Source organism: Bos grunniens, chromosome 4, assembly GCF_055505025.1.
Source record: "Bos grunniens cultivar Pamir isolate PY7600 chromosome 4, Bosgru_T2T1.0, whole genome shotgun sequence".
In the NCBI taxonomy this organism is placed as follows: domain Eukaryota; kingdom Metazoa; phylum Chordata; class Mammalia; order Artiodactyla; family Bovidae; genus Bos; species Bos grunniens.
In genome coordinates this window covers 109,678,390-109,704,412 of record NC_141168.1, presented here as the reverse complement: position 1 = coordinate 109,704,412, position 26,023 = coordinate 109,678,390, and the positions used below count along the sequence as shown (strand labels likewise).

Here is a 26,023-nt window from a genome sequence, read left to right as displayed (position 1 = left end):
GTAGTTTTTGATCATAAATGCAATTGTTTCCATAGTAAGAATGATAAGTTATTTGGTAAGCATAAATAGAATTATTTTGAAAATCCCTTAAGTAAATAATCACCTGATTTTTTTTCTTTTATTTCTTTTTTCTTTTTTTTAATCACCTGAATATTTTAATGAAGACTTTCTTTTGAAAACTCAGTTTTCTTCATTCTTATAATTTAAATGAAATCATTGAGATAGAATCCCATAAACAAAGTGGATACACTTAGATATAAAAAGGCAATACCTTGAGGTGTATACTTTTAAGTCAATGTAGTTTTGTTGAGAATTACTTTTCAGCGATTAAGAAGGGTTTTATTTTTCAGTAGTCCTACAAACTCATTTCATATAATTACACGATTTTAGCTGATGCTTGATGAAACATAAAGCTCAGTAAAAATAAAAACTAGAATTCCTTTAGAGACTATTATAATTATTTTGTGTCCCTTGAAACAGTTGGAAAAAAATTTTTTTAATTCACATATTAATAACATCTCAATAAACTTGAGTATAGTTGGTAATAAGAATTATAGTTTATTCCCTGGTGGTTAGGACCTGGTGCTTCATTGCCGTGTCCTGGGTGTGACCCCTGCTTGGGGAACTGCGAGCCTGCCAGCGTTTGGTGCAGCCAAACAAAAGGACAACTTATATTTTTCATTAAATTTGTTTTTGACTCTTAAATCCAGTGTGATCGTAATGTGTTTAGATATTAATTAAAAGTGAGGAATTAGTCTATTATTTTCTTATTACCTTGAAAACATGATACCTTAACCACCTCTCACCTTCTCTTTTGTTTACATAGGAACAGTTGGATGTTGCTCTGTCCAAAATATGCAAGAATTTTGACGTTAACCACTACACCAAAGTTCAACAAGCTTATCGACTTCTTGGAAAAACACAGGTAAGTTTTGAAAGGATTTTTTTTTCTTAATCATTAATCTGTTGCTCTTCCTGATCGCTTAAGTTTGAATGTTAGTAATGTAGTGAGCTTAAACAGTTTCATTGAAGAAAGTAAATTTTTATGATGTGTTAGCAATGGTAGCAGGATCACATAAGCTCAGAGTGTGGGTAGTGTGGTTAACACATTACTGAGGTCTGTTTTAAACTATGAAGTGTGTCTCAAGTTTAATATTTTCATCATTTCCTGTAGGTTTTTAAAAAAGTATACTATAATTCAGTGGGTGAGGATATGTAGTCTCTTGTACCTCAGTTCTTGGTCCTGAATAAGAACTTTTAAGGTTGGAATCTCATGGTTCCTAGACGGGCCAGCGTGATTCCCTCACAGTGGTCTGTAAACTTTTGTGTATTGTGTACATTTGTTGTAAAGTGGGTCTGTTTCTTTTATCAGCTTTTTCAAAGGATTTTGTTATCCCCAGAATGTCCTCACATTCCCATTCATGTCTTTACCTGTTCTTACTACTCAGGGGCTTCCTTGAAAAGCCTGAAGTGGAGGCCATAGTTTGAAAGTTAATTACATCTTCTACATATAGGAGTATACATTTTTCTTGAGAACATCAAAACATTGATGTAAATTTTTTTTCCCTTAAATATGTCTCTTTTATTAGAAGGAAATGTAAGACTTTACCAGGCTGTTTACATTGTGTAATGTAAATAAAGAAATGTGGTTATTTATTGTACTTAATTAGTTTTGATATCTTAAGATATACCTAGGGAAAATACAAGAAGGAAGGCATTTGGTAATTTTGAGGGATGTGTATTTTTAAAGGTCTTGAAGCACCTATAATTTCTAATTTCCCCCATTAGATGAATTCTTTCTCTCATTAAATATTTATTGTTGCCAACTGTGTGCATTGCTCCAGGCATCTGGATATAAGCCCTTGTGTATCTTACCTTCTAGTTCGGGAGACAGAAATTGAAAGAAAATCTGTGTAGGGGTACAGAGTGATGCAAAGTACTGGTTTGTATGGGATAGTCAGGAAAGGCTTCTCTGAGAAGGTGACCACTGAGAATCCTGAAAATGAAAGGATGGCAGAGGGAATTCAAAGGTGTGATTAGACATGACATGTTTGGCAAACTGGGTACCAGTCTTAAATATGACTGGTACCATAAACATAAACTGGTACCATAAACACAGCAGAGCCTTGTTTATGATTCAGGTTTATCTGTAGTGGTATGATGTTGTGGTTGTTTGAAGGGTTAGCTGCAAATAATCAACATTTATAATTCTGTGAATAATAGTTATTTGTGCTGCAGGTAAACTTGGGAAAGATTGTTTCCTATGTTTTTCAATCTGGTTTTTTATCTTAGTAGTTTATTTTAGTAATAGGCGATTATGTGCTTTATTTCCATAGACAGCAATGGATCAACTTCATATGCACTTCACCCAAGCCATTCATAACACCGTGTTTCAAGTTGTTCTTGGCTATGTGGAACTATGTGCAGGAAACACAGATACAAAATTCCAAAAGCTGCAATATAAGGATCTCTGTACGGTATGTTATAACTTAATTACTGTTCATATGAATCTCTTTTAGTTTTTAAATTCATATTCCATTTTTCCCAGAGCCTACTATCAGAAGATGTCACTAAAATAAAAACAAATATGTTTGCCAAAAGTTTTTTTTTATTCCTTTCCTCATAGAGAAACTGGAAGATTCAGTCACATAAATAGTAAAGGTGGATGAGATGGTACCTGTTTGTGGAGTACAGTTGCTTCTAAATGGACTTTCTACCCATTTAAAGCTCTTTTTACCATTCTGTCTCAGACTGTGAATTCTATTCTACAGTGGCATGTAGGGTGCTTTTAAAGTCATCTTTGCTGATTTTCCTTACATATGTTCAATCAGTCTTTTCATGTGTATAAATGCTGTTTCTGTCAGCATCTGTAACCAATTTTTCTTTTTCACTCTTAAAGAAGCATAGATCTGTAGGTAATATAATCCACAGGTGGGAAGTGAACCAAGTTGGGTTCCATTTTCAAATTGTTCCTTCTGATGGATTGATGTACGTATGGGAGGAAAAGAGAATGATGAACATCTAGGAGAATGGTGGTGTTACTTGCTTTTACAAGGAAACCTGGTTTGCAGTGGAAAATCATGATTTCTATTTGATACATATCAACATTCAAGCAGACTTATTGAGGCAGTTGAGTATAAAAAGATCAGTGCTGAAGTTATAGGCTGGGGACCATCAGCATTTAACTGTATTTTAAGCCATGGTGCTGGATAAGAAGATTGGGGAAAAGGGTGGAGAGAAAGACGACACGAGGGCCTTGGGCCTGTGACGTTCAGAGATTGGGTGAGGGAGGAGGGCCCAGTAGAAAAGCCGGAGAAGGAGCAGCTGGCTGGGGAGGAGGAAGTCTAGGAAATTGTGTTGTCACATTAGCTTACAGAAGGAAGTGTTTATGGAACAATCAGCTGTAAACCTAAGTCAGGTGCTTCTAAAGAGTCTGAATAAGTGGTCATAGAACTGATTCCTTGACTTGACAATATGGAAGTCATTGTTGACCTTGGTCTCTTTAAGTCTAGCCCAAGAATATCTTATGTCTCTGACTGGAGAATTTCTAGAGTTTTTTTCCCTAATGTCCCCTAGAAAATAACAGTTCTTAGGAAGTAGCTCTCTATTCTGTACTGTAATTATGTCTGGGAATTAGTGTGAAGTTAATGTTCATAATGAGTTTGTCAAAAGTACAGGTTATATGTCCATTGGAAACTGGGGAAATACTCTTACTTAAGCTCCAACAAATATTCCAGAAGGTTGTGATTATAATGATAGCTTAAGGATTAAGTTAATAAGGACAGTGGATGTTTGTTAATATAGGTTAAAATGTCTTTTTAAAATCACTTCATAAATCACAGGCACTGTTTCACAAATTTTACAATCAGTTGTGCCATATAGTTACATAATTCTATTTTAAATACCCAGTTTTAAGAACAGCCATTTTTTGATAACTTTCAATGATTTTGAAATATATCATTTATTTTCTTAGGTTGATAATATACATTTTTAAATTAAATATCCAAAAAGTCAGTTTTACTTTTTGATTCTGTTAGTGTTGCTATTACTAATAGATGGCTTAAATGGTAAAGCAATTTATTGCAAGTTAGTGATTTTTCTGTTAAAGCAGAAAATAACTTTTAATAATTTAAAATAAATATTTTTAAACAAATTAGGCTTTTGTTCTTCAGTCTTCTTTACTTTGGTTAAATCTGGCATGTCTGTATGCCTGGACGGAGGAGCCTGGTGGGCTGCAGTCCATGGGGTCGTGAAGAGTCAGACAAGACTCAGTGACTTCACTTTCACTTTTCACTTTCATGCATTGGAGAAGTAAATGGCAACCCACTCCAGTGTTCTTGCTTGGAAAATCCCAGGGACGGGGGAGCCTGGTGGGCTGCCGTCTATGGGGTCGCATAGAGTCGGACATGACTGAAGCGACTTAGCGGTAGCATGCTATTAAAAGTCAAACACATATTTGTACTTATGCTTCTTAAGAATATCCTCTATGCTTCTATATAACACAAAGATGAAAGTTGTATTTAGCTTATACATTTTTATGAACAAAATTTTGTTCTTAAGATGTTTACCATAGCTTTTAAAAATAATTTCTTTTGCTTTTTCCTAAAAGGCTATGAAATAACCTTTTGAGGTATCTGTGTATATTTAAATTATCAGATAACATGGTGTATGATCTTTTTAATGTGTTGTTGGATTCTGATTGCTAGAATTTTGTTAAGAATTTTTGCATCTATGTTCATCAGTGATATTGGCCTGTAGTTTTCTTTTTTTGTGGCCAGTCATCAAGACAGTATGGTACTGGCACAAAGACAGAAATATAGATCAATGGAACAAAATAGAAAGCCCAGAGATAAATCCACGCACATATGGACACCTTATCTTTGACAAAGGAGGCAAGAATATACAATGGATTAAAGACAATCTCTTTAACAAGTGGTGCTGGGAAATCTGGTCAACCACTTGTAAAAGAATGAAACCAGAACACTTTCTAACACCATACACAAAAATAAACTCAAAATGGATTAAAGATCTAAACGTAAGACCAGAAACTATAAAACTCCTAGAGGAGAACATAGGCAAAACACTCTCTGACATACATCACAGCAGGATCCTCTATGACCCACCTCCCAGAATATTGGAAATAAAAACAAAAATAAACAAATGGGACCTAATTAACCTTAAAAGCTTGTGCACATCAAAGGAAACTATAGCAAGGTGAAAAGACAGCCTTCAGAATGGGAGAAAATAATAGCAAATGAAGCAACTGACAAACAACTAATCTCAAAAATATACAAGCAACTCCTCCAGCTCAACTCCAGAAAAATAAATGACCCAATCAAAAAATGGGCCAAAGAACTAAATAGACATTTCTCCAAAGAAGGCATACAGATGGCTAACAAACACATGAAAAGATGCTCAACATCACTCATTATCAGAGAAATGTAAATCAAAACCACAATGAGGTACCATTTCACACCAGTCAGAATGGCTGCGATCCAAAAGTCTACAAATAATAAATGCTGGAGAGGGTGTGGAGAAAAGGGAACCCTCTTACACTGTTGGTGGGAATGCAAACTAGTACAGCCACTATGGAGAACAGTGTGGAGATTCCTTAAAAAACTGGAAATAGAACTGCCTTATGATCCAGCAATCCCACTGCTGGGCATACACACTGAGGAAACCAGAAGGGAAAGAGACACGTGTACCCCAATGTTCATCGCAGCACTGTTTATAATAGCCAGGACATGGAAGCAACCTAGATGTCCATCAGCAGATGAATGGATAAGAAAGCAGTGGTACATATACACAATGGAGTATTACTCAGCCATTAAAAAGAATACATTTGAATCAGTTCTAATGAGGTGGATGAAACTGGAGCCTATTATACAGAGTGAAGTAAGCCAGAAGGAAAAACACCAATACAGTATACTAACGCATATATATGGAATTTAGAAAGATGGTAACAATAACCCTGTGTACGAGACAGCAAAAGAGACACTGATGTATAGAACAGTCTTATGGACTCTGTGGGAGAGGGAGAGGGTGGGAAGATTTGGGAGAATGGCATTGAAACATGTAAAATATCATGTATGAAACGAGTTGCCAGTCCAGGTTCAATGCATGATACTGGATGCTTGGGGCTAGTGCACTGGGATGACCCAGAGGGATGGTATGGGGAGGGAGGGGGAGGAGGGTTCAGGATGGGGAACACATGTATACCTGTGGCGGATTCATTTTGATATTTGGCAAAACTAATACAATTTTGTAAAGTTTGAAAATAAAATTGTAGTTGGAAAAAAAATTATCAGATAACAAAGGGCTTATCTTTCTTGAGTAAGTGCTTATTAAAATTACTCCAGAAACATTTGATACTTCTTTATAAAGTTATCCATATTTGTGTGATAGTAGGTGAGATATCTATAATTAAATTAGGGAAACAACTAAATTAAGGAAACATCTGATTTATTGGTACATTAGTGCTTAGTCATAGAAAACAGCCCCCCTGCACCCACACACATACAGAGAGCAGCTGGCATGTACATTATTATTCATCTAACATAGTTGTACATTTCTGGTTCATATTCAGACTGTTCTGAAAACATTAGTTGAAGTAGTTTTTGGTGTAAAGTGGCGAGAATAGTATTGAATGTTAACGATGCATTCATGGAGGCATTTCTTTTGAGGAATGGATTTAACAGAATTAGGTATGATAGGGTCTTTAATGTTGAAAGAACAGACATAGAAGAACTGAATAATGAGATGAAGAATATGATGCATTTTAAGGTGGCCCACTTTCTCTGGCACTATTCTTGATAAAAAATTAAGGAAGTTTAGAAATTACCTAAGGCCTCTTGCAAATATGTAAGTCAGTGTTGTTGCAGGCAGACAGGAATGTGAACATGTCTTATAAGCCTAAGTTTTAATTTTTTCTATAATATTGAGTGATATTTGACCTTTTTAAACCAGGTAAGTTAGGAAGAAATTATCTCATATCAGATTTATTTATTTAGTTTGATGGAAAGATGTGTAGTTTTAGTTATATAAATAAAAGTGGTTTACTCGGGAGAGGAAAAATAGAAGGAACTCTTAGAAGTTCAGTAAGCTGATGAAACTTAAATATGTTTTCCTGGTGAGAACAATATCAATGATCTTGAATGGTGTAACTCAGGCAGGGGAGGGGATTTGTGAAGGAGCCTTATATTAGAATGTATGGTTCTTAAATTTTTCAACATATGGCACTTGGACATCATTTTTGCCCTGATAAAATGAGCTGATCATAATTATTGAGGATATACCAGTTCAGGAGCATATGTGGCAATGAGTGCCCAGCTAAGAAAGAAGCAACAGAGTCCTCAGGGCATATATGCAGGGTGTTGACTAGAAGCGAGAAGGAAGATCCCAGGCATTTGGGCAGCGGTTGGTTTTCTCTGTAGAGCAGCAGTATTTTCAAGGAAGGCTTTACTAGTAGATAAACATTTAAATATAAGAATAAAAAAATAAAAAATGGTACACTGATCAAGTTGAGAGAGGGATAGAGTTCCTGTAAACAGGGAACCATTTTGTTTCCTTTAAATGGAAAGAGATCAGAGATGAAAAGAGAATCATTTGCTTGTGCTCATTCACAGTATTATTTTAAACCACTCACAGATGTCTTTCTATTACTAAAATGGGCTAGAATGAAATTGAACTCTTTTTTTTTTTTCTTTCTGGATATTCCTTTACAAAGAAACCTGGGGCAAAACTCATGTTCTGTTTTTATTTTCTTTGGTAAACAGAGAACCAGCATTCTTCAGGGCAGCAGCATACTGTCCCGTTATGAAGTGTCTGCCCTGTGTCCTGTTACCATTGCTCTATGTTTAAAAGTTGAGTTGACTTTGAACTTTTTGAAGTCATTTTGCAATTGAATGTACTTTCTTTACTAAACTGTGTTTTCTAAATGACTGAAAGTACAGTTTTTGTTCATATAGTTTATCTTTCAGTCTTGTTTTGCTATTAGTCTTGAACGTCTCGACTTAAGAGTTTTAAATCAGTAGTTTTGGCTCTTTTAAAAAATACTTACATTATCTTGCAGCACAAATGATGGAGGACTACTTACAAGGAGAAGTTTGAAATGAGAATTACATCACGTTCATTTCTGGCAAGGGCCAATGTAAAAGGGATAGTAGTCATTTTATTTGATTAAAAAGCCTTTTTGTGATTGCATTTATCAATGCATTGATGTACCTTGCATATTTACACCAGTTTGTGGAGAGATTTAAAAACATCAAGTGGAAGAAGCTCTTTATTTCATGACTTTGTAGGGAAACCCTGTGTAGATTTTTTTGAAAGTTTATGAAGTATGCATCAGTTTTTAGTGTTTTTAAAACTTTTTTTTTTTGGCAGCTCATGAGTTTCCATGGGGAGCTTATTTCAAGATATTAATTAGGGTGTTATTGATTAATTTTATAATAATAGAGCTGGCTAAGCTGACTGCATTTTCTCAGCCATTTTTCAGTTGTTCATTTCCAAATGATTTTAATGAATTTTGTTTTTGAAATGAACTTGGCAATGTAATAATACTTGGGGGAAAATGTACTGTTTTTTTAGAAAAAGCTTTCTGAAATAATTTCAGTATTTATTTTCGCTATCTGGCACATTGGAGGTGTTTAGTAAATGTTTATTTAGTATATTGGATTGAACTCTTTGTCTCTAACTCGTGTAGTGCTGACTTAGTCTTCGGATTTGATTGAGGGGAAAGAAAACCAACACTGAGTGCTTTCTCAGTGCCATGTACTTTTTAAAAAACTTTTTATTTTATACTGGGGTATAGCCAATTAACAATGGTGTGACAGTTTCAGGTGAAGAGCAGAGGGACTCAGCCACACACACACGTGTCCATTCCTCCCAGACTCCCCTCCCGTCCAGGCTGCCACGTAGCACTGAGTAGAGTTCCGTGCTATGTAGTAGGGATGCGTGTGGACTTTACAAGTTCCTTCAGGTGCGTACTTTATAGAGAGACCAACGAAAGGCTTGTCCAGTGTTCCATTCTTCTAGGTTTTAAAATTTCATTCTCATAAGTAATACCTCTTGGTACTGAATTGTAATGATGATAGGCTGCTGGGAATTATCATCATATTGACTGTAGGCAAGTACAGAAAAGTGAAAAAAGAAAGTAAAAATTAGTATTTCTGCATTCAAAGCTGGTTCTTTTAATGTATATTATATAAGCAAATAGCTTTTTAAAGTAGGATTATGCTGTACATGCAGATTTATAACATTTTTTCCCACTTGCTATGTTATAAACAATTTTCTCTGTGGGAGAGGGAGAGGGTGGGAAGATTTGGGAGAATGGCATTGAAACATGTAAAATATCATGTATGAAACGAGATGCCAGTCCAGGTTCAATGCACGGTACTGGATGCTTGGGGCTAGTGCACTGGGATGACCCAGAGGGATGGTATGGGGAGGGAGGAGGGAGGAGGGTTCAGGATGGGGAGCACATGTATACCTGTGATGGATTCATTTTGATATTTGGCAAAGCTAATACAATTATTTAAAGTTTAAAAATAAAATAAAATTTATAAACAAACAAACAAAAACCAATTTCTGTTTCAGTAAGTATACTACTCACGTACCTTTTAGGGCTTGACAGTACTTCAGTGTAAGAGATCCTGTGGATTAATTAACCAGTTTCTTATTCGTCAATATTTATATTATTTCCAGCTTTTATCATGATGAACAGCACTGTAGTAAGTATTTTTAAAGCTAAATCTTTGCATAGATCATTATTTCTTTAGGATAGAAGATGAAGATTAAAATTGCATTGTCAAAGGCTTTGCATTTTTAAAACTTTGGTTTATATTTCCAAAATTGCCTTGCAGAAAGCATGTTTCAACTTAGGCTTCTCATCAGTAGTGTCTGCTCTTACCCTTTTCCCTGTGCATAAGAATGCTGATTATTTTATATTTAATAGCTTAATTGTCAAATTCCAGAAGATAGCATATCAATAACAGTTTATGTTGTTTTTCACTCAGGATGTGAAGGAAATTAAATGGGGGCATTTCATTGATTGTTGAGGTTAATTTGGTTGATTTGGTTGGATAAATGAGTGAACCTTTCCTTTCTTACTAGAGAAACCTTTCCAGTTAGAGGAATAATACTATTTACTTGAGTGCTTTATCAGATTAGCTTTAAAATACTCCAAGAATTCAGCTGTCAGATTTATTCATATCAAGTGTATGTAGCACCCAGTCAGTTTTTTAATATGAGTTATATATTGGTTTCTAAATATTTAAGGTAAAATAAAAAATAAATTTTGGTAATTTTAAATATTTAAAACTTAATGACCAAAAGATAAGTAAGGGAAGTTTATCCATGTCTTCTTTTTTCCCTGCCATTTCCTCTTTGGATTGTCAGAACTGTGAAAGATTGAAATTTTATCCTGCTTGCAGACTAACAAGGTAGTCTATTAACTGTTTCATGGGTGCTGGTAGAAGATAAAAGATCCTGCTGTCTTAGCACTCTGACTTAGTATAAACCAGTTCCCTTGTCATTGGTGGTGGTTTAGTCACTAAGTCATGCCTGACAAATTGCAACCCCATGAACCATAGCCCACCCGGCCCCTCTGTCCATGGGATTTCCCAGGCAAGAATACTAGAGCGGGTTGCCATTTCCTTCTCCAGAGGATCTTCCCAACCCAGGGACTGAAGCCATGTCTCCTCCATTGGCAAGCACATTCTTTACTGCTGAGCCACCAGGAAAACCCTCCCTTGTCATGACCCAGCTCTTGTTCATCAAGTCATCAGTTCAGCTCAGCAAGGGGCAATAAGCTTATAAGTAGTTTGTTACCTAGGATGGTTGTATTCATTATGATCAAGAGTAGGTAAGAAAAGTTCCAACAACATATACATGTGTCAGATGGGATCAACACAATTCTTGAGGGGTTGAAGGAGACCGAGAAGCAGGCTATGACCTCTGAGTGGGTTTGTATTTCAGCAAGCACAGTGTATGTGGCTGGGTCCAGAGATACAGAGGCAATATTCTGTGCAGTGACCTGAAAGGAGAGCGTGGGCAGAGGAAAGAAGCAGTGGGATGTCTGGCTTGGTTTAACAGGATTACACCAAATACAGTGATTTGATTTCTACGATACCCTGGGACTAATGAGTGCCTGTAGAGAGCATGATGTTATTTGGGTAGCCACCTTTCTCTCCCTTGCCTGGAAATGAAGGTGTTTTCTGGTCACTTGAAATGGACGCAGGTGTACTGAGGCCTCTCTTAGCTGCCCAAGACTACAGACAGTTAAAACTATCAACGTAGTTTAGACTGCTGGGTGATTTTTGCCAAGTTGGGGGGAAAGATAGGGGTAAATATTAAAGAGCCAACCTATTTTTTCTAATATTTATTTTTATTTATTTGGTTGCATGAGATCTTAATTGTGGCACATGGGCTCAGTTGCCCCATGGCATACGGTATCTTAGTTCCCTGACCAGGGATCAAACCCATGTCCCCTGCATTGCAAGGCACTTTCTTAATCTCTGGACCACCAGGAAAGTCCCCAAGCCGACCTGTGTTCAAGGTGTGGTACACAGCTGCCAGCCAGAATAGTCATTTACTGGTAAAAGCCATTCTTGAAACCTGCCAAGTTCTTATTTTTAAATACTATCCATTTAGAGTGATAATCTTAGCATGGGAGTTCATAGCACTTCATCATTTGAAATTTTGAAAGGTAAATTGTATATTCTGATTCTTCAAGTTTTGCTTGTTTTGCAGTATTAAGCTTTGCATTTGATGAAGGCCACTTAGCAGCAATTAGCCAAACCTGGAGCTTCCCGGGGGGTGCAGGTGGTAAAGAACCCTCCTGTTAGTGCAGGGGACATAAGAGACACGGATTCGATCCCTGGTTCCAGAAGATCCCCTAGAGTAGGAAATGGTACCCCACTCCCGTTCTTGCATGGGAAATCCCATGGACAGAGGAACCTGGCGGGCTATAGTCCATGGGGTTGCAAAGAGTCAGACACAGCTGAGTACATAACATCACATCAGGCAAACCTGAGGATTGTAGAGAAGGAATGCCTTCTGTGTATTTCACTATTTAGAGGGTGCTGGTTACTTAGTTCCAAGTTGGTATTGTTTATACCATATGTGTTACATATGTCTTCATGTGTACATACATATTTAGTATTAATGATAAAATGCCTAGAAGATGAGAATGACTGATTTTTCACCATGATATGTTTGTGTGTTGAAATCACAAATGAATCTAGTTTAGTGTAAGGAAATTCTTGCTACAGCATATGCATGTTTTACCTATGGAGAATCATAGTCTTTAAAGCTTCAGAGAAACTCGAGGTTATCTGCTTTATCCCTTGAGGTTTGGATACATAAAGTGATATGTTGGAGTTATGCATGACCGAGTAAGTCACAAATTTGGGCCCCAGGCCCAAACACGTGCCATCCAGTCCACTATACAGAGCAGCGCTCTGGTGTTCAGTGATTCGAAAGGTCTTAGAGTATTCCTGTTTTGTACAGGTTGGTCCTAACAGAAGTCATCAATGGTTGAGAAAATCTTTAAATTGATTGGCCCAGCCACTGATTTAGTTCAGCCTCCCCAGAAATGTTTTTAGTTCCCTGGAGCTTAATGCTGTTTTGATCTCCAACATGTTTCCAGAAACCTCTCAGCTAAGTAGTCAGTTTTCTCCAGCTGCTTCTGGTGATGTGAGTTCCCTATGCTAACAGGATTCATCTAGAGATGTTGATAAGTCTCTGCTGCCCTTGGAAATCATCTGTGAGTGTGTTTGTGTGTTCGGATGAGGGTAGGGATGGCAGTGCTAGGAGTTTTAAATCTCTATGCGGATGCCAAAACATCTGCTCCCTCTCTGTTTGGTGGGATGTGATTAGAGTGCTAAGTCAGAGTGAAACAAGATGATAATACTTCAGGGATGCTCCTAAGAATTTTTGTTGTGATGTTTTAACATAAAAGATCATCTTGCTGAAATTTTTGTTGGCAACTTGTAATAGAGATTTCTGATGGGTAAAAAGTAAATTAATAAGAATCAAAAGACTAAATTTAGTGGCCTCTTTTTTTTCATATTTACCACTTGGCACCGAAGCAGGTTTCAAAGGTGAATTTTTTATCACCGTGTGGTTCAGGTATGAAAGGCTGCCTATATTCATTTCTGGCTTTTCTCTGTTCTATGAAAATGATGTCTAGAGTCTTACTAAATTGTTGCTTATAGGTAAGGCTGAGACATTGCTGCTTTTAACAAGTTAATTTCATCATTTTAACTTTGACCAGGTGGGCTGGTTGGGATGGTTAATAGTAGAGCTGGAAGGTACAAAGTTTTACTCTTAACTGATAATGATAAGAAACCAGATCTGTGGATTCTGTGAAAGTGTTCATCAGGACTTGATTAAATAATGAATTTTCACAAAGATAAACTCAAAATGGATTGAAGACCTAAATGTAAGACCAGAAACTACAAAACTCTTAGAGGAAAACATAGGCAGAACACTCAACAACATAAATCAAAGCGAGATCCTTTATGACCCACCTTCTAGAGTAATGAAAATAAAAACAAAAGAAAACAAGTGGGGCCTGATTAAACTTAAAAGCGCTTGGACTTGTAAGCTTTTGCTTACAGCAAAAGAAGCTGTAAGAAGGTGAAAAGACAACCCTCAAAATGGGAGAAAATAATAGCAAATAAAACAACTAATTGATAAAGGATTAATTTCCAAAATACACAAGCAGCTCGTACAGCTCAATACCAAGAAAACAAACAACCCAATCAAAAGTGGGGGAAAAAACCTAAACAGACATTGCTCCAAAAAAGACATACAGATGTCTAACAAACACATGAAAAGATGCCCAGCATTGCTTATTATTAGAGAAACGCAAATCAAAACTACAATGAGATATCACCTTACACCGGTCAGAATGGCCCTCATCAAAAAGTGTACAAACAATAAATGCTGGAGAGGGTGTGAAGACAAGGGAACCCTCTTGTGCTGTTGGTGGGGATGTAAACTGATACATCCACTATGGAAGAGAGTATGGAGATTCCTTAAAAAACTAGGAATAAAACCACCATATGACCCAGCAATCCCACTCCTGGGCATATACCCTGAGGAAACCAAAATTGAAAGAGACACATGTATCCCATTGTTCATTGCAGCACTATTTACAACAGCTAGAACATGGAAGCAACCTAGATGTCCGACAGATGAATGGATAAAGAAGCTGTGGTAGATATACACAATGGAATATGACTAAGCCATAAAAAGGAACACCTTTGAGTCAGTTCTAATGAAGTGGATGAACCTAGAACCTATTATACAGAGTAAAGTAAGTCAGAAAGAGAAAGATAAATACCATATTCTAATGCATGTATACGGAATCTAGAAAAATGGTTCTGAAGAATTTATTTACAGGGCAACAGTGGAGAAACAGACATAGAGAATAGACATATGGGCATAGGGAGAGGGGAGGAGAGGGTGAGATGTATGCAGAGAGTAGCATGGAAACTTACATTACCATATGTAAAATAGATAGCCAATGGGAATTTGGCTGAAAAAAAAAAAAGAATGAATTTTGACACTTGAGTAGTGAAGCTTGGTAATAACGCTGTGTTGAGCATTCTTGCATTATAACATCTGGATTTGTGAGTCTTCTCCAAATCCTGCACATAGGATATTTGTTTCTATTTGTGATCACTGGTTACTAGACATGTATGTTATCTGTATGGAGTTTATGAGTTGCAAACAAAATTTAGGTTACTTAAAATGTTCCTCCTTTTCTGCATGATTTTTGAGACAGTTCTAAAATACTATACCTTTTTCTCTTCTCACCTGTCAACCTTCCCTGAATACATTAGTACTCATAGCTTTACGATGGCAGTGGAAAGTCGCTCTGGAACACAGAAAAATGTTTGATAAGTAAATTTCTATTTCCCATACTTAGACATGCTGTTTCGTGCAAGTGTTTTCTAGATTGATTAATTCAAGGCTTTTGTTGCTATTATTGATATGCGATTGGAGCATTGGACTGAAACTGTTATATGGCACTACTTTCTCCTGGTACGCCTGATTTTATACTGAACGAATCACCCATTAATTGGAAGTTGAACTGAATTGCAGTGTTGGGTATTTAGTAATCAGTGAATGGATTAAACCCTTGATGAAGTAGCAGATCTAAGAATCTCTAACATTGATTTGTGGAATGTGAATGTGAGATATCCAGAGTGGTTTACCATCTAAGGGCCTGTGACCGGTAAGCTGTGAAACAGGTGCTGGTTGGGACCCAGGGCTTCCCGTTCCTTGTCTAGTCCTCTTTCTGTTACGCTCTGCTGGCGTGAAGAAGAATTGATGTCCTAGCGGAAGTAGTAAGTCAGAAACCCAGATTCTCTTCTTGGCCTGCCTTTTATTTACCGAGTACTTGTACAGTTATTTGCATATTTGTTGGTTTTTTTGATTCTCTCATTATAGTCATGGTTCACACATGTCGGAAATAAGAGTTTCTATTTGAAATTTGGTGGTGATTGTGTAAATCAGTTGGAGAGCATCAGTTGTGAATGATTTTAGTAGTAAGGTGTTAAAAGCATCAAAAGCATTTGTTGCTATGAGAGTTGACCCTGGTTGATTGCACAGTATAGTGGAAAGTGGTTTCTGGAGTCCAATTTTAAAATGAAATGACTTCTCGCCAGCATGGGCTTCCAAGTACAGAGATGAACACATTTCACTTAAGTCTATTAAAAACAATATATATCTGTTGCACCTTGTCTTTTTTTCTTAAACTGTTTACTGTCTATTTTGTATGATGAATCTATACATTTGTTTCTATTTTAGAATATAAATTGAGGTAAGAAGCATCTTGCTCAGTACATCACAGTCTTATGTTTGCACATACGACATTTTTGAAGATAAGTTTGGGCAACTTTCACGTGTGGGCTTTGGCTAGATCTTTGAATTCTTTACACTTGAATAAGTTAGGTGAGAAAAAGCTTCTATAGTTTCACTAAATAATTTCAACTTTCTCTGAAAAACATTTCACATAAACATTTCTGTGTATATAATCTCATCCAAACCCATTAAGTTTTAGCAAATCGTCAAGAGGTAACGTAGTAAAGAACCTCCTTTTTCTTGAACAAATAGGCAACTAATGTATCTAGACAGTGATCTAGCGGAGGCTCCAAGTTCCAATTTTCTAATTTGTTAAACTGTGACAATTATAATAAAAGGTGATTGGTGGACAATGGCACCCCACTCCAGTACTTTGCCTGGAAAATCCCATGGACGGAGGAGCCTGGTAGGCTGCAGTCCATGGGGTCGCTAACGAGTCGGACACGACTGAGCGACTTCACTTTAACTTTTCACTTTCATGCATTGGAGAAGGAAATGGCAACCCACTCCAGTGTTCTTGCCTGGTGAATCCCAGGGACAGGGGAGCCTGGTGGGCTGCCGTCTATGGGGTCGCACAGAGTGGGACACGACTGAAGTGACTTAGCAGCAGCAGCAGCAGCACAATTATTTGTATAGTCATACTTTTCCTTTGGGAAAAATAAGGCTAACACTGCTTTCATCTATCAGAAAGATACGTTGGGATATAATTAGGTTAAATTTATTTGCATAGTATAAACACAAACTTAGGCAAAGTTGAGTTTATGAAAGTTTGTAGAGGAGTACCTTTATTCCAGTGAATGATTGTTAAGCTGCAATTCAGAACCTTTTTGTGATTTTGCCTTTTCTTTGTCCTCTGCTTTTAGCTCTTTCCTGAACTCATACATCAGTATTAATTTTAGTTACATGTTTGTGGTATGAGAGATATGTCAATTGTAATGATGTGGTAAAAATAAACCAAGGAAAAATGCAAGACTGGTTCATTGTAAAAGTAGTAATTATAAAAGTAAACAGGGAAAGTCAACATAAAAAATTACCACAAATTATAGCGTAAGTATGCAAAAATATTTGTGTTTATCTCTGCAAGCCATGTGTAAATCTGGATAGCCATCCTAATTTCATTTCCTCCTGTGTTCCTTCTGTCTCATCCCCCATGCCATCTCTTCAGTCAGTCAGTTCAGTCGCTCAGTCGTGTCTGACTCTTTGTGACCCCATGAATCGCAGCACGCCAGGCCTCCCCGTCCATCACCAACTCCCGGAGTTCACTCAAACTCATGTGCATCGAGTCGGTGATGCCGTCCAGCCATCTCATCGTCTGTCGTCCCCTTCTCCTACTGTCCCCAATCCCTCCCCGCGTCAGGGTCTTTTTCCAATGAGTGAACTCTTCGCATGAGATGGCCAAAATATTGGAGTTTCAGCTTCAGCATCAGTCCTTCCAATGAATACCCAGGACTGTTCTCCTTTAGAATGGACTGGTTGGATCTCCTTGCAGTCCAAAGGACTCTCAAGAGTCTTCTCCAACACCACAGTTCAAAAGCGTCAATTCTTTGGCGCTCAGCTTTCTTCACAGTCCAACTCTCACATCCATACATGACCACTGGAAAAACCACAGCCTTGACTAGATAGATCTTTGTTGGCAAAGTAATATCTCTGCTTTTGAATATGCTATCTAGATTGGTCATAACCTTTCCTTCCAAGGAGTAAGCGTCTTTTAATTTCATGGCTGCAGTCACCATCTGCAGTGATTTTGGAGCCCCCAAAAATAAGGTCTGACACTGTTTCCACTGTTTCCCCATCTATTTCCCATGAAGTGATAGGACCAGATGCCATGATCTTCGTTTTCTGAATGTCGAGCTTTAAGCCAACTTTTTCACTCTCCACTTTCACTTTCATCAAGAGGCTTTTTAGTTCCTCTTCACTTTCTGCCATAAGGGTGGTGTCATCTGCATATCTGAGGTTATTGATATTTCTCCCAGCAATCTTGATTCCAGCCTGTGCTTCTTCCAGCCCAGCGTTTCTCATGATGTACTCTGCATATAAGTTAAATAAGCAGGGTGACAATATACAGCCTTGATGTACTCCTTTTCTTATTTGGAACCAGTCTGTTGTTCCATGCCATCTCTTTCAGTGTTTTCTTCTTTATATTCACTATGTTTATTCTTTTGATGATAGGCAGATAGATGCATTAATTTTTTCTATTTATTATGACATACATATGTATAATAAAAATGTTTCCCTTCCTCACATGTGTATATATCATATGAAAGGGAAAATTTTTTATTAAACTTTTGTTAAAGTATATGCTTATTATTTTTCATAGTTGCACAGTGCTCTTTTGTGTGTGTAAAGATAGTTTATTCAACGGATCTCCTGTGTTTGGACATTTAGATAGATTCCAGTATTTTGCAGTTAACAGATTATCCTTCAGCAAACAACCTTGTGCATATGTATTTTCACATTGATTGAAGTACACCTTCTGTATAAATTCCTAGAAGTGGAATTGCTGGGTCCAGGGGAAATACAAACGATGGAGCAAATGCTCCATTGTGACAGACAGAAAACCTGATTAATAGAATCGAGGCGTTACCCTACCTATGAAATAAGAAGAGCAGAATGACAAACTGATAGTGTTTTACTAAGGATAGAGGGAGAAAAATCCACGCATTTTCATTAGGGAGAAGATTTGGGACCACATACTTTTTCATAGCCATATACAACATATTTTAAAATAGTATTGTCAAATATGAAATAGCTGTATCCCTGTAATTTAAAGAATTTACAGATTGTCAAAGGTGCTAGCTTAATTTACGTAAATATGACTATCTTTTTGCAAGTTGTAACTTGTCTAAGAATGAGAATAAACCTGCGTTTGTATGCTAAGAACATGGCTTTGAAAACATGTATTTGGGGAAGTTTGCACTCTTATTCGTAACACTTAGCAATTCAGTAGTGTATGGATTCATAGAATGAGAATTGATACTGCTCATGAATACTAAAAAGCCATGTTGAAATAGGAATTACTAATTGTAATTGTTACTGTTAATTACTAAAAGTGTGCTTACTAACTCATACAAGTTAGTATTTTTATTAATGGCTTGATAAATATTTTACTAACTGGGGAATTTAGAGGAGGGGGGAAATCATTATGGAGAGAAATTACCATTTGTTCCACGTTGAAACATGGGACATGTTGAACAAATTACTGTTTGCTCTGTGTTGAAATAAGAACACACTTTTCTTGCTGTTGGGCTTTCTTTTTAGACATATCAGTGGAAGAAATTTTCTTATCTAATTCTTTATTGCATTTGATTGACACCATAACATTTTATTTCGATTAACTTTGTGTTAAACACGACAGTTTGAAAGTTGGCTTTTGTCATTTCCTTCAGCATGTTACACCAGACAGCTATATTCCATGCCTTGCTGACCTGTGCAAAGCCCTGTGGGAAGTTATGCTCAGCTATTACAGGACTATGGAATGGCATGAAAAGCATGATAATGAGGATACTACTTCTGCTTCTGGTAGGAAATAATTTTCATTTTATTATAAAAACTGAATTATAAATACGCCATATTTCTGGAGTAAGGAGAAAGAAAAGAGATAGCTGTAGTTTTAGAGTTTCAGGGACCGTGATGACCTGAATGGGTTAAATGGGTTAAATGTTCAGCAGAGAAAGCAATTTAGCTACTATAAAGACTCCATTACCTTTGGGGATTTACCAGGCTGAAGAACTTCCTATGTGATAGGTATTACCAATTTCCAGGAAAATGTGGTGATGGTCTTAGCACTAAATTATTAAGAGAGCACTTAAAAAAAAAAAGAATTGAAAACTAAGTAAGACATTGGTCTGTCCAAATTTACTATAAAATTAATGCTATTTTTTAATATTAGCATTAATTCAATATTGTCTTTTTTTTCTTATTTTCAAATTGTACTAATAATAATGCTGCTGCTGCTGCTGCTAAGTTGCTTCAGTCATGTCCAACTCTGTGCAAATTAGTAATTCTACTGATGCTTTTCTCCATGAACATAGTGGGACATTAAATTTTAAAAAAGATGTTTTAAATACTATCTTTGAAAGCGAAATACACTTTAAATGTCTATAGTATACTCATAAAGAGCAAACCTTTGAGAAATTATATTAACTAGGCATTACTTCATAATATAATTATATAGCTTAAGTGATTATCCTTGAACAATAGCTAAGAGTAAGTATTCAGAAGTACTTTTAAAAGAGTATATCAGTATTTAGGATGGGCAAAATAAATTATACGATACATATTTTTCTGTATTACATACAGTTTAGTATAGCTAGTTAATCAAGTTATTTTAGTAACCTCTAATTTCCGAAGCATTTGGTTTTTGTGATTGGGAAGGAATGCTCAAATCTTACTAATTTATAAAATGTAGGATATTGGTAGTATAGAAGACGTATGTTTAATATTAATCTTGACTTGTAAGAAGCTCATAAATATAGATAGCAAAAAATAAGAAAGATAAATTGTATGGAAGGATTTCCCTCCTTTTGGAAATATTGTTGGGAAGGAAGAGGTTTAGAGAAAGAAAGAGAAAGGAGAAAGTGGGGAGGAGAGGAGAGCATTGAGCCAGGATCCTAGACCAGACATTTCACCCACCTCCTCTACTGTGTCTGCGAGTATGGGGACACCTGGCTTCAAGTGAAGAAGTCACTTTCATCCTCTCCAGGCTCCAGTCTTGCTCCATAAAATGGTAGATTAAGAATAAACAAAAGAAACAAAATGTTTCATCAGGTAGTAACACATTTACCTGTAGGATCTCTATAAAGTTTAGAGACAATGTAAAAAGTGCTAACACTAGTTGTTATTAATATCATCCAAAGAAATGAATCAGGAGAGGTAATTATATTAATAATGAAATATCTATAGGCCTTTTTTTTTTCTTCTTCTAATTTCATTTTATTTAGGGAGTTTGTGAGCTTAGGGGATTTTTTTTCCCCCACAAAGTTTATGCTGTTTTGGCAACCTTAATTTTTTTCTAGATGTGGTAACTGTTTAGACATCTCAGCACCTTTCTTCCCTTTTCTGGTCCATTATTTAAGAAGAAACCAAAGCAAAAGTTTGGAACAAAATTAACACATACTTTAGATATAAGACAAGAGTGTAGAAGATAATATATTCTCATCATGGTGAAACTTGCTTTCTGCTCCAGGCAAATAGTTTCATGTATTATGTATGGATGTATATATTTATGTATAAACATTTTCATGATGCTTTCAAATTGTGGTGATGGAGAAGACTCCTGAGAATCCTGGACTTCAAGATCAAACCAGTCAATCCTAAAGGAAATCAACCCTGAATTTTCACCGGAAGGGCTGTTGTTGCTCCAATATTTTGGCCCCCTGATGCAAAGAGCTAACTCATTAGAAAAGATCCTGATGATGGGAAAGACTGAAGGCAAAAGGAGAAAGGGGTGGTAGAGGATGAGATGGTTTAGAGTGTCACCCACTCTAGAGACATGAATTTGAGCAAACTCCAGGAGATAGTAGAGGACAGAAAAGCCTATCATGCTACAGTCCATGAGCTCTCAAAGAGTTGGACACAATTTAGCGACCCAACAACAACAAATAGGTTCAAACTGAAAACTCTTTGATCCTTCTACATTTAGTCCTCTTTGCTAAAATTCTTTCTCTCTAATCTGTATAATTTAAGAATGCTGTAGACCCTGGTTAATCTGATCATCAGTTGACAATATCGAGGACTGTAAAAAGTCATTTGTTCACCAGAGAGTCTTCCTTTTGTATTCACATTAAGGCTTAAATTGTAGGAACCAGTAATTTAAAAATCATTCTTCGCAAACTTGATAAGCCTGAAAGGGCCTCTAGAGTTCACTTGTCGTTCTCTCCTTCGTTGCAGGCAGATTCTTTACTGCTGAGCTGTGGGGAAGTCCTCTAGTTTATACTATTGGTATCTTAACACTTTACCATTTTAAATAAATCTCTAAAGCTATAGTGTAGTGTAGGTACATTGCTCTGAGCTGCTGGGTTCATAATAGCCAGACCATACAGATGGTATGAGGATTCCTTTGTAGCTCAGTTGTTAAAGAATCTGCCTGCAATGCAGGAGACCAGGGTTCAATTCCGCAGTCAGGAAGATCCCCTGGAGAAGGAAATGGCAACCCACTCTAGTGTTCTTGCCTGGGAAATTCCATGAACAGAAGAGCCTGGAAGGTGACAGTCCATAGGGTCGCAAGAGTTGGACACGACTTAGCAACTAAACCACTGACCCACCACCACAGATGGTATGGCTTAAACTGTAGGAGTGGTTACCAGTACACCAGGCATGCATCTGGGCTTCCCAGGTGGCTCAGTGATAAAGAACCCACTGCCAAGGAAGGAGACGTGGGTTCCATCCCTGGGTCAGGAAGATCCTCTGGAGAAGGAAATGGCAACCCTCTTCAGTCCAGGGGGTCACAAAGAGTCGGACACGACTGAGCAACTAAACAACACAAAGGCATGTATCCAGGGCCTGGATATGAAGGGGCCTTCTGCTGATCACCGGTGGATGGACACCCTGCCAGCCTGAGATGAGAACAACCGAGATTCTCAGTTTATTCGCACAGAGGCATAATTTTTAAAATATAATGTATTTATGTATTTTTCAGTTGCTTTTAGGGAGAGAATTATTTTTGAGGCCGGTTGTTGATCTTAACCTCTTGAAGTGGACATTGTTAGATTATTTACCTGGATTGGATAAAAGTATTCTGGATCATGAAAAATACAAATTGTATGCATCATTGCCTCACTGCATGAGAAGTTTTGCACTCCATACTCCTGTTAACATGTGTGTTAATTGATAATTCGGTTAATCAGTCCTGTAATGCCCTGGCAGCAGGCAGTATATGGGTCACTGAGAACCTGGTTTCTGGGATTACACTGCCCAAGTTGGAATCCCACCTCCAATCACACAAGACCTGAGTAGTCTTAGGTGTAAAGTATTATACTTAACATTTCAGAGTCTTGAGTTTGTCTCATCAAATGCATTTAATCCCAGTTCTTATTTTTGACATTGTTTTGATTATGTAAATATCGAGAATATTTTCTGTATTTTACATATGCTTACAGTATATTAGAGTTCACTTTTTTTTCTGGAGAACGAAATGTGAAGCAAGTTTAAAAGTGTATACCATCTTTTATTTTCAGAGGGGAGTAATATGATGGGTGCTGAAGAGACAAGTTTTGATCGTGGCTACATAAAAAAGAAATTAGAACATGGACTTACACGAATATGGCAGGTTTGGTTTTTTTAAACTATTTTTTTTTTCTGTGAAAACAGTAGAAACCTTCATGTCAAAAGTGTTTTACAGATTCATTGTTTAGGTTTTCTGTATTTGTTTTTCCTTGTAGATCTAGTCATATGTTATTTTCTTTGGAATAAGTCTGTTACTTGAGTTCTATAATTTATTAATAGTTGTGAATTATATTTGACTGTAACTGGCAGTAGAAAAGGTGTTTTAATTTGAAATTCTCCGTTGAAAATATTCCCGGATTACATTTTACTTTTAGTATTGTAGCAGATCTGTGCTTTTCTAAAGAAGTTGTTTTCTTATTGAGATACTGTTTCTTTTATGTGTGTTTTTTTTCCTTTTCTGTTAATTTTAGGAAAAGGATAACTGTGTAATAGATGACATACTTGGGTTGGAGTCTAGAATAGAGTGAAGAATTTTTTCCAAGTCAGTGATTTTTGTGCCTTCAGTGAACCTTATGTGTCTATTGATTGTGTATTCCTAGGCTTTTCTTTTGCATTTCAGTAGCTCAGTTGTTGTTATCAGATAATTTAATTTATTAAAATTTTTCATTTCCTAGATAAAATGTAATTTCTTTGATAACTTTTTTGTTCTTTTTGGACTTCCTCAAAATTTAGAAGACTATAGAAACTTTGATATTATGTTCTTTTAAAATGTATTTTTGATTTTTCTAATGAAGCTGATATTTAGTTTGAAAATCTTTACAGAATTTCTTTTGAAAAAAATTGTCTAGCTAAATATATACTGCAAGCATAAATTTCCTTAAGAATCACTTAGCAGTTATAATTTAGTGTTCTTCTGACTTTTTATTACTTGCTATTGGATATGCTATTTGAACTTATACTTTAATATTTAAATATGTGATAGTCTTTTATAATTTCTATTATGACCATATTAAGGTAATTTTTACCTTTCCACTTATTACAGGTTTAGGCTGACTTTTTTCCTGAATATTATATACAGAAAGGAAAATCTTATATCTAGGGTCAGATATGAATTGTTTCTGCTTAGGTCTTCTAATAGACTCTTAATTATACTTTGCTGAAATTGCTGAATCTATGATAAAATTTTTGGTAATTCAGCATACTTTGAAATATTGACCTGGTATTTTATATAGCTAGTTACTATTCAGTCTGGCAGCCTGATGTCATTCCTGCTATAGGAATATCTGTTAAATGTAAGATTTAGTGAAGCTATTCTCATTTAAACATTTGGCCAATTTAATGAAAGTCATCATGCTTTTGAATACAGATAATTGTATATTTCAGGTTTTAGAATATCTTCATCTCTACCAAGGCCCTTTTGCCCCTCCAATCCCAGTTCTCAACCAGTTGTACACAAGACTTTGTGTACGTTAGGAACTCATTGCTGTTGCATTGCTTCAGGCGTGTCTGACTCTGTGTGACTCCATGGACGACAGCCCACCAGGCTCCCTCGTCCCTGGGATTCTCCAGGCAAGAACACTGGAGTGTGTTGCCATTTCCTTCTCCAATGCATGAAAGTGAAAAGTGAAAGTGAAGTCGCTCAGTCGTATCCGACTCTTAGCGACCCCATGGACTGCAGCCTACCAGGCTCCTCTGTCCATGGGATTTTCCAGGCAAGAGTACTGGAGTGGGGTGCCATTGCCTTCTCCGTAAGAACTCATTAGTGTTTGTTAAACTGAAATTACAAAGCTCGATGCAATTGCAAAAAGGCAAAGTCTCTGAAAAATAAGTATTTTTTAATAACACATCTAGCAGACAAAACCTGACAGGAGTTGAATTCATTTGATAGCACAACCTGACCACTGTTATCATTGGCTTTTTATAGTATTTATTTTTCCCATTAAAGTGAACATGCATATGTTACAGGGATATTCATGTGTTTTATTTTGGGATGTTGCCCTTGACCCCACTGGGGGTTATATATAATATATGCTGTACAGGCTATAATATATTTCTGATACCTGAAGTGCTAAATTTCAAAGCAGAAATGAGCATGTGACAATTTACAGACATTTATCATAAATTTATTGTGGAGATAATGATAAGTGATGATTGAGAAGCATAAGATAGTTAACATTTCTGACATAAAACTAGATTCAGAATCATAATCACCTTGATTTTTGATGTGAAAAGTTTTTAGAATTTTATGGCAAATTTTTCCTGCATTTTGACTCAGTTAGAACCTTTCAGGGAAAAAGGTTGTATCAATCATAATATGTGTATCACACTGTTTGTGGGTTTCCAAACATGGTAATTGAAAGCATGGTCCTTGACCTCATGGAGCTTACATATTTAACCATATGAAATTCTTGGTCTTCCAAAATTTTCTTTTTAGTCTTTAACTACGTGAGAAGTGGCAGTTTTAAAATGCTTACTGATTTCTCTTTATTATAGGAAATTAGAGTTGGCATATTTCTACTTTTTTTGAATTGGAAGTTATCTTTACAATGTAATATACTTCCTACCTTTAAATTCTTCTAGGGGCATTTGAAAAATAACCATGTATTTCTTCTTTGTGTTGGGAATTAGGCTGTGTGTGTATTAAAGCAGCTAACTATGTATTACTCTCATCTATATCCTTATTTGGTTTTGGTTTTCTTGGTCTGTGCTGCTCTGAGGGAGCAGTTTTAATCTTCTGGTGTGATTGTAATTTTGTCAGGTTTTTTTTATTTCTAATAGCTTTGGCTTTTTATATTTGGATACTATGTTGACTGATGCTGCAATGCTAATAACCACTTACCTTGTTTGTACATAATTCTCTTTATTAATTTTAAAGAAATAGCTCTTTTCCTCTTAGGCATTTTGCAATGAATTCTAGTTTGCTCTATTATTACCATTACTGTTCATATTTTCCTAATAAATACTTGACAGTTCCCTTATTTTAAAT

General features: G+C 36.4%; 1 protein-coding gene across 3 annotated transcripts in view; it reads left to right on the top strand.

The window, feature by feature from the left end:
- The window catches only part of VPS50 (VPS50 subunit of EARP/GARPII complex), a 140,293-nt gene that overhangs the window by 52,508 nt on the left and 61,762 nt on the right, over positions 1–26,023 (top strand). For 2 of the 3 annotated variants that reach the window (XM_086397881.1, XM_086397880.1), the window contains 4 exons: positions 827–925; positions 2,337–2,477; positions 19,260–19,392; positions 23,049–23,140. In XM_086397881.1, the coding sequence (XP_086254007.1) occupies positions 827–925; positions 2,337–2,477; positions 19,260–19,392; positions 23,049–23,140 (465 nt within the window). Of the gene's footprint in view, positions 1–826; positions 926–2,336; positions 2,478–12,631; positions 12,764–19,259; positions 19,393–23,048; positions 23,141–26,023 lie in introns of those variants that run through there. The other variant, XM_086397882.1, reaches the window with a different exon arrangement.